Source organism: Taudactylus pleione, unplaced genomic scaffold (genome assembly GCF_031769625.1).
Source record: "Taudactylus pleione unplaced genomic scaffold, aTauple2 ptg000749l, whole genome shotgun sequence".
In the NCBI taxonomy this organism is placed as follows: Eukaryota; Metazoa; Chordata; class Amphibia; order Anura; family Myobatrachidae; genus Taudactylus; species Taudactylus pleione.
In genome coordinates, this window is record NW_028285151.1 from 2,296,720 (window position 1) to 2,316,733 (window position 20,014).

At 43.4% G+C, this 20,014-nt stretch overlaps 1 protein-coding gene across 1 annotated transcript in view; it reads right to left on the reverse strand.

Annotated features, from left to right (window-relative positions):
* LOC148477098 (uncharacterized) overlaps positions 1-20,014 on the reverse strand; it is a 58,180-nt gene that overhangs the window by 6,153 nt on the left and 32,013 nt on the right. Inside the window, exons 3-14 of the mRNA XM_088457280.1 lie at positions 10,957-11,037; positions 9,786-9,896; positions 9,176-9,263; positions 8,155-8,291; positions 6,514-6,639; positions 5,988-6,167; positions 3,981-4,124; positions 2,730-2,852; positions 2,327-2,414; positions 1,628-1,697; positions 943-1,342; positions 17-100 (exon numbers count right to left, since the gene is read on the reverse strand). Of these exons, the coding sequence (XP_088313406.1) occupies positions 17-100; positions 943-1,342; positions 1,628-1,697; positions 2,327-2,414; positions 2,730-2,852; positions 3,981-4,124; positions 5,988-6,167; positions 6,514-6,639; positions 8,155-8,291; positions 9,176-9,263; positions 9,786-9,896; positions 10,957-11,037 (1,632 nt within the window). The remainder of the gene's footprint in view (positions 1-16; positions 101-942; positions 1,343-1,627; positions 1,698-2,326; positions 2,415-2,729; positions 2,853-3,980; positions 4,125-5,987; positions 6,168-6,513; positions 6,640-8,154; positions 8,292-9,175; positions 9,264-9,785; positions 9,897-10,956; positions 11,038-20,014) is intronic.

Here is a 20,014-nt window from a genome sequence, read left to right on the forward strand (position 1 = left end):
CATGGTACAAGAATACCTGGGGGATGAGTCTCAGCTGAACATTGATTTTTCTGGCACCCTCAGGGATTTTGTGGGCCAGACTCAGATGGTGCGCCTTCACCTGCAGGAGGAAGGGTGGACAGCAGAGAGTTAGTTACTGGGCACTGGCACAATCAGAGTACACAGGGAGACAGGAGCTTATGGATGAGTAACCTACGTGTCCTCACACAGACATGTAATACCACAGGTGTAGCTTTTATCACTTATTGAGCCTGTAGTAGATTTTATTAACATATTTTAATTGCCAGCTGAATTTCTAACAGAATTTCAGTATTTAATTCTACAATACTACAATGGATGACTAGATATATTATATATAATTGGAATATATTTGTTTTACTAGTTTTATTTAGAGGTTTTTCATGTCTTTGTTTTCATTTCTTAGTTTTATACATGTAGCTTATCTTATTGGCTGCGATTCAATTCAGCGTGCAATTAAGTCGGAGAATGCCGGTTCTCGTGACTTAACATTGGTGTTTAGTTGCGAGAACTGGCATTCTCTGACTAAAGTGCCGGCCGCGAGGCTGTTGTTGGATTTCTACTCGCACCCCCAGGAGGGTGCGAGAATAATTACTTTAGTCGGGCCAAACATCAGGCTGAATTAATTAGCTCTGGGAGCTCCCTCCCGGGGCTATTCATCATCTCTTTGAATTGAATCACGGCCATGGACTTGTCCACTACCAATTATTTTTATTTAATTTACAATTATAATGGACTATGTTTTTGCAAGATCATTTGTATTCCAAGAAACTTCTTTTTCCGTTCTCATATTGTGTGTAAATTGTGATACTTGTGGAGTAATATAAGATGTAAATGTCAGTGTAATAAGTATTTCATTGTATGGCAAAGAGATATAAATACTAGGACAAGGTAAGTAACCACAATGACACTGATAGCACTTACCTCAGGTATTGCCAGGTGTTTTCTTGGCATAGGGACCATGACCTTAGGTACTGCCAGGTGTTTCCTTGGCATGGAGACCAAGGTCTCAGGTACTACCAGGTGTTCTCTTGACATGGGGACCACAGGCTCAGGTACTGCCAGGTGTTTTTTTGGCATGGGGACCACGGCCTCAGGTACTGCTAATTGTTCTCTTGGCATGGGGACCACAGCCTCAGGTATTGCCATGTGTTCTCTTGGCATGGGGACCACGACCTCAGGTACTGCCAGGTGTTCTCTTGGCTTGGGGACCACAGCCTCAGATATTGCTAGATGTTTTCTTGGCATAGAGACCACGGGCTCAGGTACTGCCAGGTCTTTTCTTGGCATAGGGACCACGGATGACAATTTAGGCAGCAAAGCCCTAAAAAAAGAAAACAGACACATTTGCACCTAAAGGAATCCATGAGAATGTACCAATAGCTAAGGTTAGTATAATATAATAATGTACCCATAGCTAGATATTATGCTGAATTATGATTAATATATATATATATATATATATATATATATATAGTGATAGCTAAAAAAAGACTTCATCACAATCTATTCATATCTATAAATTACACTAACTTTCATAATTTTACATTTATCTCTATAAATCATATTGTTACATATTGTTCATGCTATATCTGCACAAATTACTTACTCTGAGCGTCTCATAGAACCAGTGTTATTGTAACTGGGGGCTTTGTCCTTATGGTCCTTATGGGCTGGCTCTGTGGAAAAGAATATAGCAACAGTACAGTTACTACTATGTCTGGTACATGTTTTGCCTCACTTAGTTAATGGGTTATAGATTGGAAGTGTAAACTCCTATTTGCAGTGGGGTCCCTCCCCATGTTGTCACCTGGTGTGGGGAGGGATGCTGGCCACCGAAAAGGGGGCATGGCCTTGCGGGCAGTGTGCTTGGCCTTGCGGGAAGGGGGCTTGGCCTCGCGGCCTGAACCCTGTTGTCCAGTGCTGCTTTTTACTGGGGGGTGGAAGAGGTTCAGACTGCCCTGTCCTGTGTGCATGACTTAATACTACAGTGCAGCACCCGGCTCCTGTCACTGAGAGGGAGTCTGCACCTTGGTGGCACCCCTCGGCGGGTGACACCCAGGTGTGGCCCGCACCCCCCTTTTAATGCCACTGCCTATTTCTTCCTATTGTTCTTGGGTCAGTTGCTTCCTTTGCCAAATCTGCAACTGTAAACACCAGCATATGTACACACCTCCCAACCACCCAGCATGGTAACTTGTGGTGTAACTACAATTTGTATTGCTGAGATAAGTGGGGATACAGATTTTTAGTCTACAACTATGATAAACAGATCCCTCAATCTTTTCATTACAAGAAACAAAAATACCTGGAGGACGAGAGTCTTTCAGATGCACTTTGTCTTCTCCTGTAGCCTCAGGGATTTTGTGGGGGGCACAAACACGGTTCCTCTCCACCTGCAGGAGGAAGGGTAAACAGCAGAGAGTTAGTTACTGGGCACCGGCACACTCAGAGAATATAGGTAAACAGGAGCTTATGGATGGGTAACCTACGTGTCCTCACACAGACATGTAATACCACAGGTGTAGCTTTTATCACTGATTCAGCCTGTAGTATATAATTTTAACATATTTTAATTTGTAGCTGAAGTTCTAATAGAAAGTAAAAGATCACATTCCAACCAATCTTCTAATAAAACTCATTTTGAATGTTCACAATGTTCTACCCAGTAGCATAGATAAATATGCCATTACCCCTTGGGGGCTGCTCACCAGTGTTTTGATGTGCTTGGCCTTGTTCCCATAGGTGAGTGTGCTGCGAGAGTCTTCATAGGCAGCATCCGCAGGGCTGATGTGTGTGATCATCACCATTCTGCTCCTGCCACTCAGTGCGCCCTGTGATAGATAAAGCTCTGGTTATAGGAGAGGTCACTGTGAAATCCTTACACATTGTAAGGAGCAGTTTATAGATCTACTATTGTTTTATACTATATCTGTGAGAAACAAATGATTGCACTAATTACTAAAATCATGATTGATTGCATCCATTGTCTGAGATAAAACAGCAGAACAATGTGTTAAGAGCAATATTCCTGATGACTGGGGTTCCGGCATGAATGCTATGGCCATACCCCCCTTTACACAACGCCTCAGCATTTACAAATGGGCTGTGGCCACACCCCCATACACCAGAGCACACACCCCTTTAGTACCAGGGCATAATAAAGTCTCACATTCATATTCCTGAAAGCTTGTATCCCAAAAAGATATCTAAGAAGTGACTAATGCTATTTATACATCAGCCATGGGTGTATCCAGGGGCGTATTAAAAGAGGAGGGGGCCAATGTTCACTCCCCATTCAGGGACCCCTCCTCTCTCCCCGGCTGCCGTCGGCAAACTGACAGCAGCAGTAGACTCTGGGCACTAGAGTGTGCCCAGAGTCTACTGTGCATGAGCTTCTCAATGGGAAAATGGCGTGGCAACCATTTTCCCTGGTGACTTCTTACTGCACATGCACAAAATGCCGGGGAGAGGGCCGCGGCAGCAATTTTCCAGGCACTTTGTGTAGCGCTACTCCGAGGGGCTTAGAGGAGATGAGTATAAAAAAAAAGTATGGATGCAGGGTGTGCGGTGTGAGCCCCCCCTGAACTGCACACTCTGCAGTCATTATAGATACACCACTTGGTGTATCTATAATGGGTGCAGGGTATATGGTGTACATGTCTAGTGGTCTCACACTGCACACCCTGCACCCATAACTTGTACTTAACACTCTGCCAGTGCTGCTATAATCACCAATGTAGTCAACAGGAAAATGACATGAGTGCCATATTTCCAGAGTTCCGCACATGCCCAGTAGAGAAAGCGCAGTGCCAGAGTATAATTAGTGCATGTGTCTGTAAGAGAAGGGGGAGACCTGCATGGAGATGGCACACAGGGCCCTTCTCTCTTATTACTGGCCCTGACATCAGGTACAGTTGTATTGTCATATGTATGTAGGAAATCTCATAGTAATAACATACCTTTAGCAGCCAGGTCAATTTGCTGTCCCGATAATTGATATGGCTGCCTGGTCTTTTGCGTAGCGCTGTGATGCAGTTCCTTAGGGCCAGAAGGGAGCGGTTTATATAGCCACTTTCTCTCAGGGTTTGGCCAGTGTTCTTAGTCTGACATAGAAACAGAAAAGATAATGAAGATACATCTGACTTCGGTCACAGTAGATGTGGTACAAACACATAAACTATGATAAAATTATTTACACAATTTACTCCATTTGTGTCCTAAGACAGTGAATATTCATTCACCTTTGTTTTAGTTAGTGATATTGGCTGAAATGCTTTTCTTACTGCATGTAATTTAACTCCATTATTAGTATCATTAATTTGATACTGGTCTATGTTATTAATTAGAAAATGACATTAATCAAAAATTTATATAATTTGTATGAGTAAGGTGTCAGGGGTTGGGGGTCACTGAAATAAATGTAAGTAACCAAGGGGGCGGTGGCCGGTAACAGATTGGGAATCACCGCTCTAAGGGCGGAAAGGCCATGCTTGAAAGGCTCTGTTATAACGTCTTCAATACAAAAAGATGCAAAAACAAATGACAACATTCATGAGAGCTTTAATCAAAGAAAAGAGCTTACTTTACATGCCACCTCGGAATACAAGAAAAGGACTATCCTAGGACTACTTAGCTCTCTGATAATTATACACATAATGGATTCTTATTTACGTTGCACAGTGCAGGAGCAGCTTTGGTCTTATCATGTGCCTCAATTTTGTGCGAGCTATGGGCCACCAGTGCCACCCCACGGCCCTTTCTCCTGGAGGGTGCCTGGAACCCTGCTGCAGCACCCACAGAGCAACCTGCAGACACTCCAGATGGGCACCCTGCACAGTATATGCAGCCCATCGGGCATCCTGAGGGCACCCAGCCAGTGCTGTGCTTATTGGAGCTGCCAACCACAGCCCCTCTACATGACATAATGATGTCACACAGTACATGCAACATCATGACATGGTACGCTCAGGGGGCGGGACTGGCACAGGGTGCAATTATGCCCTGTTATGGCTTTGTGTGCGAGTGCAGCTAGATTTCCATCAGGGTTTAACTTTACCAAGAAAGGTGGCGGCATTTGCAGAGGAGCAGAAGAATATAAAGGTGAAGGGGAGGAGTTGGGAGGAGTAAAGGTGTCCCTAGCATAATATGTATAGTGATGGGGCACCACTGCTCCTCATCATACAGAGCAGGACTGGAACAAAATCTTGCACAGTGCACATCTGGAGATTGTTCTCCAGTTGGCAGAGGCATTCCCTTAGAGCAGATAGTAGGCATACACCCAGGCATGCTCTGAGTGAATTATCTGTGCTCACTGGTGCAACACCAAAGCATTTAGCATAGTGCAGCTTTAGTAACCTTCTATATTCCTGAAAACATATTGTATGTTCCTCTTTGCAACTGCGTGGATTCTCTCTGGGTGCTCTGGTTTCCTCCAAAATCATACTGGCAGTTGAATTGGCTGCTGGCCAAAAAATTGGATCCTTGTATGCGAGAGTGTGTGTGTAGGTGTGTGTTAGAGTATACAGCATGCATGCCTACGCTCACAGGAGTCGCTGGAGACTCACAATTTTTCAGGTAACTCCCCACACCACCGATAGAGTAGGCACTTCTGCCGCATTCCTGCCCACTTCCTAGTGAAGTGGGCAGAATGGGGGAAAATTTCCAGAACAATCGCAAATTCCTGTGTAGAGGGCGGGGCTTAATGAAGCAATTATACAAGAATTGCATCATTTGGCCACGCCCTAGTTAAATTTGCATTGTCAGGCCCTGCCCCCATCGTATACTGTAGGTTGCAATGGACCAGGGACTGATGTGACTGATAAATATTCTCTCTGTAGAGTAGACAGTGTTGACTAGTGGTGAAGCATGAACTCTGCAGAAGGATAGCAAACTTACGATATTTACCTTTTTGGCATTGCAGGGGAAATACAAAGAAATGATAATGAGATGTAAAATAAAAGTGATACCTGGCATGCTCGCTCTGATCCCGCCAGGTCTACCATGTACAGCCGGCCCGTGCACACTCCATCACTGCTCGTCTGCTTTACGGTGACTTGTACAACAGCATGGGAGCGGGATGAGTTCTTATTGGCAGCTGTGGCTGCCTTAGAGCGGCGCTTATTCCCTTTAGTCAGTAATGCTATGACCTGAAAAAGAAAGTAATATAGATCGATGCACCAACACTCTTGTGGTTATACAAAACAACTCATAAAGTTACACTTGCCCATGTGTTATAGCTAAAGCAGGGTCCCTACACCAGTGATCACATAGTCATGGGCTCTGCTTATTCACACACACATTAATAGGTTCTTTACAGACAGAATTGTCATTTCCCCCTTGTTCAGTGCTGCAGAACCCTTGTGGTGCCTTATAAATAAAAGAGGATAATAATAATAATAATAATCATAATAATAATAATATTAATATAGACAGGGATGACTAGTGATGAAGCATGGATGCTGCATAAGGGTAGCACAGACTAATGATAGTCACCTCTTCAGGGCTGCTGGGGAAGAACTCAGCGATCCCTTCTATCTTGGTGTTGCCGTAGGGATCCTCTCTAAGGTTTAAACATCCAGAGGACGGTCTTAGCAGGTCCCGAATGGTTTCATTGTAGACCTGCAAATGTAATGAAGGTATAATCACTCTCTGCAACACAAGGAATTATCACTCACTGCAATACAAGCACAAGTGTGTAATCCACAATTACTCTCTGGAAAGAGCATGTGTTACTTGTAGTTCTCCAGATGCTGTATATCACGAAGAAAGGGTTTTTGGGGAATTTACATATAGGGCAGCGGCCCATCTTAGCTTTTAGTTCTGCACCAGTCCTAATGCATTTTCAAAAAAGCAGAGCAGGGGTTCTTAATTTCCCCCTCAAACTTTGTTAAGGGCCTGGTAATTGCTAGCTATGCCCAATTACATGTTATTATAAGTAGAAGGATCAGTTCGGCGCATATGTGCGCAGAATGTACATAAGGAGGACACATAAAAAGATTATTTCATTCATCTTCCTCTCCAAACGTTCTACATCTGCCTCCCCTCTCCTACAAGCCCTTCCCTTTCAGAACCCAAATTAATCTCCTCACACTCACTTACAAAGCCATCACCCTATCCTCTCCCAGTTACATCTCTGACCTCATCTCCCTTCACACTCCCGTCTGCCCTCTTTTCTCCACTAATGAACGCTGCTTCTCCTGCCAACCGATTGCTTCTTCCCATGACTGCCTCCAAGATTTTGCACATGCTGCTCCCTACCCCTGATAACTCTCTACCTCTCCCTGTCAGACTCTCCACCTCTCTATAAAACGGGCTCTCAAGATGCACATCTTCATCAAAGCCTTCCATCTCTCATTATAACACTGTCCCATGCTCACTGTCTATCCCATCTGTGTCACCCCCTGTCTGTTTGCCCCTACCATTTAGAATGTAATCTTCCATGAGCAGGACCCTCTTTCCCCATGTGCTTTTCCTTCCCTTACTATTATATACAGCACCAAACCCTTGACTTCTGCCACGGTGCTACTTATTTCAGTGTTATGACTGATGTTGCAGCAATATTTATATACAATGTATTTGTTCAGCATTGTCTTGTACTGTAAGTCACTGTTTTCTTGTCTGCTCAATTGTTTATGTACTTTGTTAGGCACTGCATTTCCCTTGTGTCTCCATATAAATAAAGGATAATAATAATAATACAAACATATGTTGTCACCTTGTTCAAAACTCAAATGAGATGATTGTGTCCTGCTGTAGTCCTAGTGGTATCAATTAAGTAATGTGAATATATTGCCATGACTCCATATAACATAGCCAGGATTCTAATGAATCTACTACTATCATCTGATGGGGTAGATACACAATCAGCCAATCAGAGGACAGCACTGCTAACAGTTATCATCACTCTGTGTAGATGCATGTGACCCTCCAGCACTGGCTGGAAGTAGACACACACCCCAATCTGCCTTTGCGTCATGTCTAATTGTGCTGCAGTTTATTTGGCCTATGTATGCTTGTCACTGCCTATGCATGCGCAGTATGTAAATGCATATCTTATGCAAACCCCCAGAGTTCCTTCCACCTCTAAATAAGACACATAGAATATAAACCAGCACATATTCCTCACATATTTACCTCAGCATAGGACACTGACACTGAGAACTTATTCTGCCCTCTCTGCACCTCGATAGTCTTATATAGATCTTTCAGAGCGCGAAATATCACTCCGGGCTCATGGCCATTGCCCATCATAGTAAAGGTCTTCCCGGTGCCTGTGATAAATATAAAGGTATTTAGCATACACTCACTGACGTTACAAGAAATGATGGCAGATATGTAATTATACAATGTGACATATCAGTATTGAACAATAACAGACATCATGTGACTAAGCCAATGTTAATCAGGATGCTGCTCATCAGTTCACTCTCTCAGAGATGTCACCACTTGTTAGTGAATGGATAGACTATGCACTATTGTATATTTGTTCTGCCCATAAAATGCTACCTCCACATTTGGTGATGGGTGCACCTATTCCCTGGTCAGTGAGAGTTAGAAGCAGCGGTAACCACAGCCTATCACAAGCTGACAATGTAACAATTAAAATGTAAACATCATTTAAGATGATATATAAGAATCTAAAATTTGCACAATTGGGGGCTTTTTATTAAACACAAAATAACATTGTAACATAGTTATGCGATTCAATACTTTTACCTGTACATCTATAGTGTAATAAATTGTTAGACTATAGACCAAATCTATAACAATATTTTGGTAAATGAGATATACCTTCTAACTACCACACTTGTCACCATTCTCATGCTATTACCATGCCCCAAATAGAAGAGATATATTAAAGAACTATGACTTGTGCCCTTGTTGGATGTTTTCAATTAAATGTTACTCTATTATCCTGTATCTGTCAGCACTAGACTGAGGATTCAGTGCTCAGACCCGGATTGTGCCATGTACCTAACGCCTCACTTTCTGGAACCACCTGGATAATTACACAGCCTGTAAGGAAACTACTAGCTCACAATTACTAACAATACAGATGGTGCATATGTTTTACCACCACTCATTTCACCAGCTCACTACTTTTATACACACAATATAAACAATTAGACTTATGTATTAATAATATTAATATTACCTGTTGGGCCATACGCAAATATAGCAGCACTGTACCCCGAAATTATATCATCCACTAGGTTCTTCATTATGCACTGATAGACATGATCCTGAAATGAGACACATTTATTGATGCTACATAAGCAATCATGAACATAATGTAAAAATATGCTCTATACTGAATAAGGAGAAATGACAGCTGTACAAGCAATAATGTCTAATGCTACATTCACATATGATAAGTTGTTCTCATGAACCATTTTACTCCCTTTACAAGATGTAGCATGAGCAGCGCTGCCATATGTATAATGGGTGTAGGGTGTGTGGTGCACATGGGCATCTGAATCCAGGGGGGCCTACACCATACTCCAAACACCCATTGTATGTTCTTACCATGTGGCCACCTGAAAAGAAATCTATCTTGTGGCACCATTTTTCCAGAAATATACAGTATGCTTGTACAATAGGCTTTGGCACAGTACCAGAGACTACACCTCACATACAATGGTTTGGGGGGACCAATTCAGAGACAGCACACAGGAACCCTCCTCTCATAAGATGTCCCTGAGTACTGTATTACATATATTATTAACTTTTATTATTAATTGTAAATATCTCAGGATTACTATCACCTGGGTAGCTGCTTGATCAAACACCTCATTAAAGGTGAACGTCCTTTCCCTGGTCCTGCAGCAACGCAGGACATCATCAGGATCCTCGCCAGGGTCCTGCAGTAGTACTGTCTGTAAGGAAAGAGAAAACATGTTCACTATATGTCACCAGGCTCTACAAGCACCTCTCCAGCTGAAGCAGAAGATCTTAAATCCAGTTTATATTAATGGATAAAAGCAAAGTCACACATGGGAACGTGATTTGGTAGTATAAAGTGATATTTGTTAGCATTTCAGCAGTTTCCAGGAACATTTTGCTGATATCTATATAAACTCTTCTAGTCACTGGTTCTTAGGCACTTAAGACACAGAATGGTCTAACTCATAAGCTTGGCAGTCCTTCCAACTGTGAGATATATAATAATAATAATTTATTGGATTGTGTCTAAAGTGGTTTGCTACCTATTGTGGAACTACAATTCTCAGCATAATCTCCTTATTGGATGGGATTGTTACTGTCCATAAAATATGTGCATAACATCCGATTCCCTACTTAACCGAGAGCCCTGGATTGGGCAGATAGGGCAAGATGGAAGATATTGTCCAGCCTCTCTGCAGTATAAACATAGATACACCTTCTCCTCACACTATCTTCAGAGGATATAGCAATACCTGGTGCTGCATGTGCAGCCTAGGGGGGTGTGACCTCATAGACCAATAGGAAGCCTCAAGCAGAGAGATTATCACTTTCTACTGGTCTGTGGGGTCACACCCCTGTCTGACAAACATATTCAGCTGGTTAGTAAGAGGGAGGAGCAGTTTAGGAGCTCTGCAATGGTGTTTTGCAACAGGCCCAGCATTTGCGTAGTCCAGCAATGATCCATGATTTCCCCATTTCTTGTGCACTATCTGTGCAGCAGGTCATTACTGATTTGCTTATGGGTATATGAGGACTGTGACTAGCGTTCCACCTCTGATACACAAAGCAAAACATTTTCTTTTTATCATATTTATAAACACAGATATATATACAATGTGAGAAATCAAATACATAAATGTGCTGTAAAGTAAAATTTGAACAACAAATCTAACAATAATGTATTGGTAAGAAAACAATTTTATAATTAATTGTGTTTAATGTTAAACTAATTCAGTTGTTTAAACTAAAATAATGTTATTAGCATTTTCTTACCTGCTGCCCGAGCTGGTGTATAATGCATCGGGCGCTGCTCTTAGCCTCTGTCCTATTAAACGGACGGATGCGTAGAGCGACCTGTGAAATAATGAAACCGACATAAGAACAATACAGAATTTCTAATGCCAAGATAATGTCCCTATAGTGGCAAAAACCACTAATATAAAGCAACGCAAACAGTGATATAGATGCACTTCCCCTTGTATAACAGCATTTCATAATATTTTTGCTTTTATTTTAAATAATTTAAAATCAGAACCTTGACATAATTATCAGAAAGTCTGGAAAGCTACTAAGCAAAACATATATTAATAGTAAATAGTATAAATACAAAGAAAAAGGGAGTTTTTAAAACTAATGTATCTAACTCTGAACTTATATGAAATCATATAGCAGTGACCTATTATCATTACCCATCAGTAATACAGTGAGTCCATGTCTCTATAAGAGTTACTTACAGTCATTTGATGGTCTTTAGAATGGTTATTTCCCGCCTTCTTCATTGTAAAATCATTTTATCAACTCAGAAATGAGAAGAAAAAATATCTGTACTGTCACTAGTCCAGCAATATCAGATATGACACAGGAAGCATCCAGCTGCCTTGTTATACCCATCACACCTCCAATAGTGGCATCATAAGCTGCCACTATGACATCACTAGGTGCCCTGGCAAGGGGGCACTGCTATGTATCTCAGGCAGGGCATTGGGGGTTAATAGTAAATACAATGTGATGACTACATGTCAGTAAATCAAAACACATAACTGGGATGAGCAGAAATGTAGTCATCAAACACAGCAGTGATGTGTATTATCTGTGCGCTGTGTGTGTCTGTGATACATTCAGGCCCATACTATGCATCTGTGGAAACATATACAGAATGAGCCTCATGTAGTGTTGCATACCTCCCAACATGACCCTCTCCAGGAGGGACACAATGCTCTGGTCCTGGACTTCCCTGGTAATTTATGATTGGTGGAGGCTCCAGAAGTGGGGTTGCAGTATAGTCCAAAAATTCAAATAGGGGAGTCACACCAACTGCCAGTGAGTCCCAGCCAGTGATGTTTGGCAGCGTGTGAAATGACAGTTGGTGTGGCTCCCCTATTTGAATTTTGAACTGTGCTGCAGCCCCACCTCTTACCAGGGAAGTCCAGGACCAGAGCATTGTGTCCCTCCTGGAGAGCGTCATGTTGGGAGGAATGGTGTTGGACGTACATCTATTGTTTTGAGTCAGATACACATTTTCATACTGCATCTACATACTATAAAATGTGCATATACGCCCATATTAAAATTTTGGCACCTCTTGTACTTAGGATGTCTTAGGCCCTGGAGCAGTGGCATGAGGAAGGGAAGGAAAGGGGGCATGTTCTCATAATTATGACTGATGCAGACCTGAAGGCAGATATACCTGCCTGGAGATGTATCTTTTGTGGTGGCTGGAGTGCTGGTGCAACCATACACAATATTGGTGACAACCAGCAACACCAGCTGGTCACTTCTGATTGGCAGATTGTGTATTGAGCTCTCCTGCTGATAAAACTTTAATCATTAGCATCTCAGCTATGTTATATCAGGTCATCAATTCATATTACTTATGCTGAGCATATACTATATATTACAGTGACGTGGGTGATTTAAATGGCTGGGGATGCACTGGCCTGTGGAACTTATACAAAGGTACAGCAGTATAAAGTGCTGGAAATTTGCTGTGTTTTGATTAAGGATGTGCAGAACAGTTAGACAGGAGAGGCAGTGCCTCACCTGCCATACACTTTTTACTCCAGAGTTTTGACTATAAAAAAATATTAAAATAATACAAAGATGATATTTATAATATTTTTTTAAATCTTTCTTATAATATTTATAGTCAAAACTCCTAAGTTTGACATGAAGGGCTTTGCCTCACCTGTCTCACCTCACCTCACACAGTGCATTGACTATTTACTCACAAACACTGGAAAACAGGCAAAAATAGTTGTTCAGATAAATTGGTTAAATCAAACTAATTTAACCAATTTGATCAATCATTTTTGTCCCTTTTCCAGTGTTTAAGACCATATGGTTGATTGTCTGCTAGACATCCGCATAGCAATACCACCACTGGCTAAATTATTGGCTGTGATACATTTATACATTTCATATCTGGTTTTATACCAGATATGAAATGCATATCTTATACACATGCTGCACCAGTTTGGCTGGTGCAGCATGCGGTATAGGGGATTGCAAACCTCAGTACTTAGGATCCTGTTGAGTTTTCAGCCTCCAAACTGCAGTATAGTAAATATTGTGGTTTAAATCTTAAAACCTCATCTAATTTATAATAGTTGTCAATCCACACAATAAACTATCGCTTAGTAAATGAATCCCTTGGTCTACTAAAATGCCTTGACCAGTCTGCAGGAGCCCTCATCTACAGTCTGGGGCAAAAACTTAGATGTCACTGCTCTGTGTACGTCATGACATCGCCATGTGTTGAGAGGTATATCCAAAACTTTGAAGGCCCCATAGCAACATTTTGAAGGTAGTCCCGCCCCAATGCTCGTTGCACACCAGTTGTTAAATTTATGACCCATAGTAATGCCCACATTTATTTTATGTCCCATAGTAGTGCCTAGTTAATATTATGCCTCATAGTGCCCCAGATAACAATATATATTATAAAATTGTATATCCCATTGTAGCGCCTAGTAATGATATTACAAATAGTAGTGCCTTAGTTCAATTTATGCCCCATAGTAGTGCCCAAGTTCACATTACAGCTACAGTACCCCCAATTCATTTTATGCAACATTGTAGTGCCACCATTTTACAATATGCCACATCGTAGTGCTGCCAGTACAAATTATGCCAAACAGTGCCCCCAGTACATATTATGTCACATAGTGTCCCCAGTTCATATTATGGCACACAGTGTCCCCAGTTCATGACACACTGAAGTGCCCCCAGTTTATATTATGCCAAATATCTCACTACAGCCCCAGCTCACTCTACAAAGGCAGTAATCAAGTAGAAGCCTATTGTATAACAGTGTGGAGCTCACTGATTAGCTCAGCTGTGCCTGTGAGGGTAAAACAAGAGCATGAGAGATGGATCATATCAGTGTGGAACATTACTGATAGGGAGAGATAGTGATCACCACCTATATGAGCTCTGATAAGTTCCTCTTATCAGGCTGGGCAATGGATCATTTGTTTAGAGGGCAATTCCAGGAACTTGGTCAACAACAATATGACCTGTATCCAGGGCCACCTAAGCTTCTGGGCCCCATATCAATGGCACCCCCAGGACTCCCTTATAGCTACACCCATGGGCGCCTATAATGGAGAGGTAGAGATTGGGTTGGAAGAAATCTTCACTTATGGAAGAAGGACAGAGGATTAGAGATCATGTTATCCAACAATATCTCTCCTCTAAGTACAACATAAAATGCCATATAAATGCTAGTGATAGATGTGGCAGGATGTGCTAACTCTGCGGAGTGAAAAGTGGGTTTACTGAATGCTCTGGGGGTTCCTCTTACCATAAGTAACCTGCTATTATGGAGCACTCCTACTGCTGTTCAGCGGGCAATTGACACCCACAGGAATGCAGCATATAATAGGCATTGTGCAGGATTCTCAGGAACAGTAGTTGTAACTTAATAGTAATACTTTACTATTCAGTATTCATTAATAAGAAAAAGATGACACACCACACACACACACACACACACACACACACACACACACACACACACACACACACACACACACACACACACGTATCCTCTTAATAAATGTGACTACTTCTAAAAGCAAGGAGATAACTTAGGCCAAACGGGTCTAGCATACTTGATTTGCAGACTTGCTCTCACAAACTTGGGGCCAAATGTAATAGCTTCCCAGGGCCGTAACTAGGAATGTGCGACTATTGCTGCAGCACAGAGTGCAGGGCTCTGTGGGTTGCCTCTGATGTGTGCAGCTGCCTGGAGCATCTTGAAGATGCTCGGGACACTGCTACACTTCCAGGTGCTAGTGGTCCCGCCCCCTATGCATGACATCATGATGTCATGTGCAAAGGGGGCGGGCTGTAACTTCCATTCTGCCAATAGTGCCGGATTTTTGTAAGATTTTGGGAGTGAATTATATATATATATATATATATATATATAATAAAATGCAGAAGTTCGGCACTCAAACCAAAAATGTAAAACAGCGGGGTGCCACCCTAAATAAGTAGTATATAGTCCAATGCTCTTCCAATGAAAGGTATAAGAACCCCCAGGGGTAGAACAAAACAGAGGAGGCACTGTAGAATGAAAAAGAAGTGTAATATACCTATAACATGTTGAATTTCGGTACAGAGATTTGTCAACGTTTCAAGGTCCGCAGACCTTTTCGTCAGGACTGCACAACAAGTATATTACACTTCTTTTTCATTCTACAAGGGAGTGCCTCCTCTGTTTTGTTCTACCCCTGGGGGTTCTTATACCTTTCATTGGAAGAGCATTGGACTATATATATTAGGGGTGAGCGGGTTCGGATTTCTGAAATCCGAACCCCCCCGAGCCGAGTCCGATCCGAGTCAGGCTCGACTTTTCCCGCCTGACTCGGATCTGAAATCGAGGCAAAACGTCATCATCCCGCCTTCCGAGTCTCGCGGGTTTTGGATCCTATATAAGGTACCCGCGTCGGCGCCATTTTCTCATTCGGCTGTGGACAGTGAAGAGGGAGGGTGGGAGTTAGGGCTGTGTAGTGTAGTGTAGTGTAGTGTAGTGCTGCTGTTGTCCACTACTTCAAAGTCCATAGGGGCTGGCTGTGTTGTGCTGTGCTGCTGTTGTTAATAGGGGCTGTGTCCACTACTTCAAAGTCCATAGGGGCTGGCTGGACTGTGTTGTGCAGTCAGTTCTCCATAGGGGCTGTGTCCACTCCAAAGTCCTGTGCAGTGTCCCAGTCCTAAAGGAGTGCTGTAGTGTTGTCCAGGGGGTGCTCTGTCCATCAGGGGTGCTCCCCCCAAGTGCTAAAAAAATAATATATTTTCTGTGTTTGTGAATTGTGTGCGCAGTAGCCGCACGTGCATCAACAAAGTAGTGCCAAGCGTGCGCCTGTGTCATAAGTAAAGGGCCGGCTGGCTTGACCGTTAAAGGGTGCTGTAACCCCCGAAAGTACACTCCAGTCCAAACCAAAAAAAAAATTATTTTCTGTGTTTGTGAATTGTGTGCGCAGTAGACGCACGTGCATCAACAAAGTAGTGCCAAGCGTGCGCCTGTGTCATAAGTAAAGGGCCGGCTGGCTTGACCGTTAAGGGTGCTGTAACCCCCCAAAGTACACTCCAGTCCAAACCAAAAAAAAAATTATTTTCTGTGTTTGTGAATTGTGTGCGCAGTAGCCGCACGTGCATCAACAAAGTAGTGCCAAGCGTGCACCTGTGTCATAAGTAAAGGGCCGGCTGGCTTGACCGTTAAGGGTGCTGTAACCCCCGAAAGTACACTCCAGTCCAAACCAAAAAAAAAATTATTTTCTGTGTTTGTGAATTGTGTGCGCAGTAGCCGCACGTGCATCAACAAAGTAGTGCCAAGCGTGCGCCTGTGTCATAAGTAAAGGGCCGGCTGGCTTGACCGTTAAAGGGTGCTGTAACCCCCAAAGTACACTCCAGTCCAAACCAAAAAAAAAATTATTTTCTGTGTTTGTGAATTGTGTGCGCAGTAGCCGCACGTGCATCAACAAAGTAGTGCCAAGCGTGCGCCTGTGTCATAAGTAAAGGGCTGGCTGGCTTGACCGTTAAGGGTGCTGTAACCCCCGAAAGTACACTCCAGTCCAAACCAAAAAAAAAATTATTTTCTGTGTTTGTGAATTGTGTGCGCAGTAGCCGCACGTGCATCAACAAAGTAGTGCCAAGCGTGCACCTGTGTCATAAGTAAAGGGCCGGCTGGCTTGACCGTTAAGGGTGCTGTAACCCCCAAAAGTACACTCCAGTCCAAACCAAAAAAAAATTATTTTCTGTGTTTGTGAATTGTGTGCGCAGTAGCCGCACGTGCATCAACAAAGTAGTGCCAAGCGTGCGCCTGTGTCATAAGTAAAGGGCCGGCTGGCTTGACCGTTAAAGGGTGCTGTAACCCCCGAAAGTACACTCCAGTCCAAACCAAAAAAAAATTATTTTCTGTGTTTGTGAATTGTGTGCGCAGTAGCCGCACGTGCATCAACAAAGTAGTGCCAAGCGTGCGCCTGTGTCATAAGTAAAGGGCCGGCTGGCTTGACCGTTAAAGGGTGCTGTAACCCCCAAAGTACACTCCAGTCCAAACCAAAAAAAAAATTATTTTCTGTGTTTGTGAATTGTGTGCGCAGTAGCCGCACGTGCATCAACAAAGTAGTGCCAAGCGTGCGCCTGTGTCATAAGTAAAGGGCCGGCTGGCTTGACCGTTAAAGGGTGCTGTAACCCCCGAAAGTACACTCCAGTCCAAACCAAAAAAAAATTATTTTCTGTGTTTGTGAATTGTGTGCGCAGTAGCCGCACGTGCATCAACAAAGTAGTGCCAAGCGTGCGCCTGTGTCATAAGTAAAGGGCCGGCTGGCTTGACCGTTAAAGGGTGCTGTAACCCCCAAAGTACACTCCAGTCCAAACCAAAAAAAAATTATTTTCTGTGTTTGTGAATTGTGTGCGCAGTAGCCGCACGTGCATCAACAAAGTAGTGCCAAGCGTGCGCCTGTGTCATAAGTAAAGGGCTGGCTGGCTTGACCATTAAAGGGTGCTGTAACCCCCGAAAGTACACTCCAGTCCAAACCAAAAAAAAATTATTTTCTGTGTTTGTGAATTGTGTGCGCAGTAGCCGCACGTGCATCAACAAAGTAGTGCCAAGCGTGCACCTGTGTCATAAGTAAAGGGCTGGCTGGCTTGACCGTTAAAGGGTGCTGTAACCCCCAAAGTACACTCCAGTCCAAACCAAAAAAAAAATTATTTTCTGTGTTTGTGAATTGTGTGCGCAGTAGCCGCACGTGCATCAACAAAGTAGTGCCAAGCGTGCACCTGTGTCATAAGTAAAGGGCCGGCTGGCTTGACCGTTAAGGGTGCTGTAACCCCCGAAAGTACACTCCAGTCCAAACCAAAAAAAAAATTATTTTCTGTGTTTGTGAATTGTGTGCGCAGTAGCCGCACGTGCATCAACAAAGTAGTGCCAAGCGTGCGCCTGTGTCATAAGTAAAGGGCCGGCTGGCTTGACCGTTAAAGGGTGCTGTAACCCCCAAAAGTACACTCCAGTCCAAACCAAAAAAAAATAATTTTCTGTGTTTGTGAATTGTGTGCGCAGTAGCCGCACGTGCATCAACAAAGTAGTGCCAAGCGTGCGCCTGTGTCATAAGTAAAGGGCCGGCTGGCTTGACCGTTAAAGGGTGCTGTAAACCCCAAAGTACACTCCAGTCCAAACCAAAAAAAAAATTATTTTCTGTGTTTGTGAATTGTGTGCGCAGTAGCCGCACGTGCATCAACAAAGTAGTGCCAAGCGTGCGCCTGTGTCATAAGTAAAGGGCCGGCTGGCTTGACCGTTAAAGGGTGCTGTAACCCCCGAAAGTACACTCCAGTCCAAACCAAAAAAAAAAATATTTTCTGTGTTTGTGAATTGTGTGCGCAGTAGCCGCACGTGCATCAACAAAGTAGTGCCAAGCGTGCGCCTGTGTCATAAGTAAAGGGCCGGCTGGCTTGACCGTTAAGGGTGCTGTAACCCCCGAAAGTACACTCCAGTCCAAACCAAAAAAAAAATTATTTTCTGTGTTTGTGAATTGTGTGCGCAGTAGCCGCACGTGCATCAACAAAGTAGTGCCAAGCGTGCGCCTGTGTCATAAGTAAAGGGCCGGCTGGCTTGACCGTTAAAGGGTGCTGTAACCCCCAAAGTACACTCCAGTCCAAACCAAAAAAAAAATTATTTTCTGTGTTTGTGAATTGTGTGCGCAGTAGCCGCACGTGCATCAACAAAGTAGTGCCAAGCGTGCGCCTGTGTCATAAGTAAAGGGCCGGCTGGCTTGACCGTTAAAGGGTGCTGTAACCCCCGAAAGTACACTCCAGTCCAAACCAAAAAAAAATTATTTTCTGTGTTTGTGAATTGTGTGCGCAGTAGCCGCACGTGCATCAACAAAGTAGTGCCAAGCGTGCGCCTGTGTCATAAGTAAAGGGCCGGCTGGCTTGACCGTTAAAGGGTGCTGTAACCCCCAAAGTACACTCCAGTCCAAACCAAAAAAAAAATTATTTTCTGTGTTTGTGAATTGTGTGCGCAGTAGCCGCACGTGCATCAACAAAGTAGTGCCAAGCGTGCGCCTGTGTCATAAGTAAAGGGCTGGCTGGCTTGACCGTTAAAGGGTGCTGTAACCCCCGAAAGTACACTCCAGTCCAAACCAAAAAAAAATTATTTTCTGTGTTTGTGAATTGTGTGCGCAGTAGCCGCACGTGCATCAACAAAGTAGTGCCAAGCGTGCACCTGTGTCATAAGTAAAGGGCTGGCTGGCTTGACCGTTAAAGGGTGCTGTAACCCCCAAAGTACACTCCAGTCCAAACCAAAAAAAAAATTATTTTCTGTGTTTGTGAATTGTGTGCGCAGTAGCCGCACGTGCATCAACAAAGTAGTGCCAAGCGTGCACCTGTGTCATAAGTAAAGGGCCGGCTGGCTTGACCGTTAAGGGTGCTGTAACCCCCGAAAGTACACTCCAGTCCAAACCAAAAAAAAAATTATTTTCTGTGTTTGTGAATTGTGTGCGCAGTAGCCGCACGTGCATCAACAAAGTAGTGCCAAGCGTGCGCCTGTGTCATAAGTAAAGGGCCGGCTGGCTTGACCGTTAAAGGGTGCTGTAACCCCCAAAGTACACTCCAGTCCAAACCAAAAAAAAAATTATTTTCTGTGTTTGTGAATTGTGTGCGCAGTAGCCGCACGTGCATCAACAAAGTAGTGCCAAGCGTGCGCCTGTGTCATAAGTAAAGGGCCGGCTGGCTTGACCGTTAAAGGGTGCTGTAACCCCCAAAAGTACACTCCAGTCCAAACCAAAAAAAAAGAATTTTCTGTGTTTGTGAATTGTGTGCGCAGTAGCCG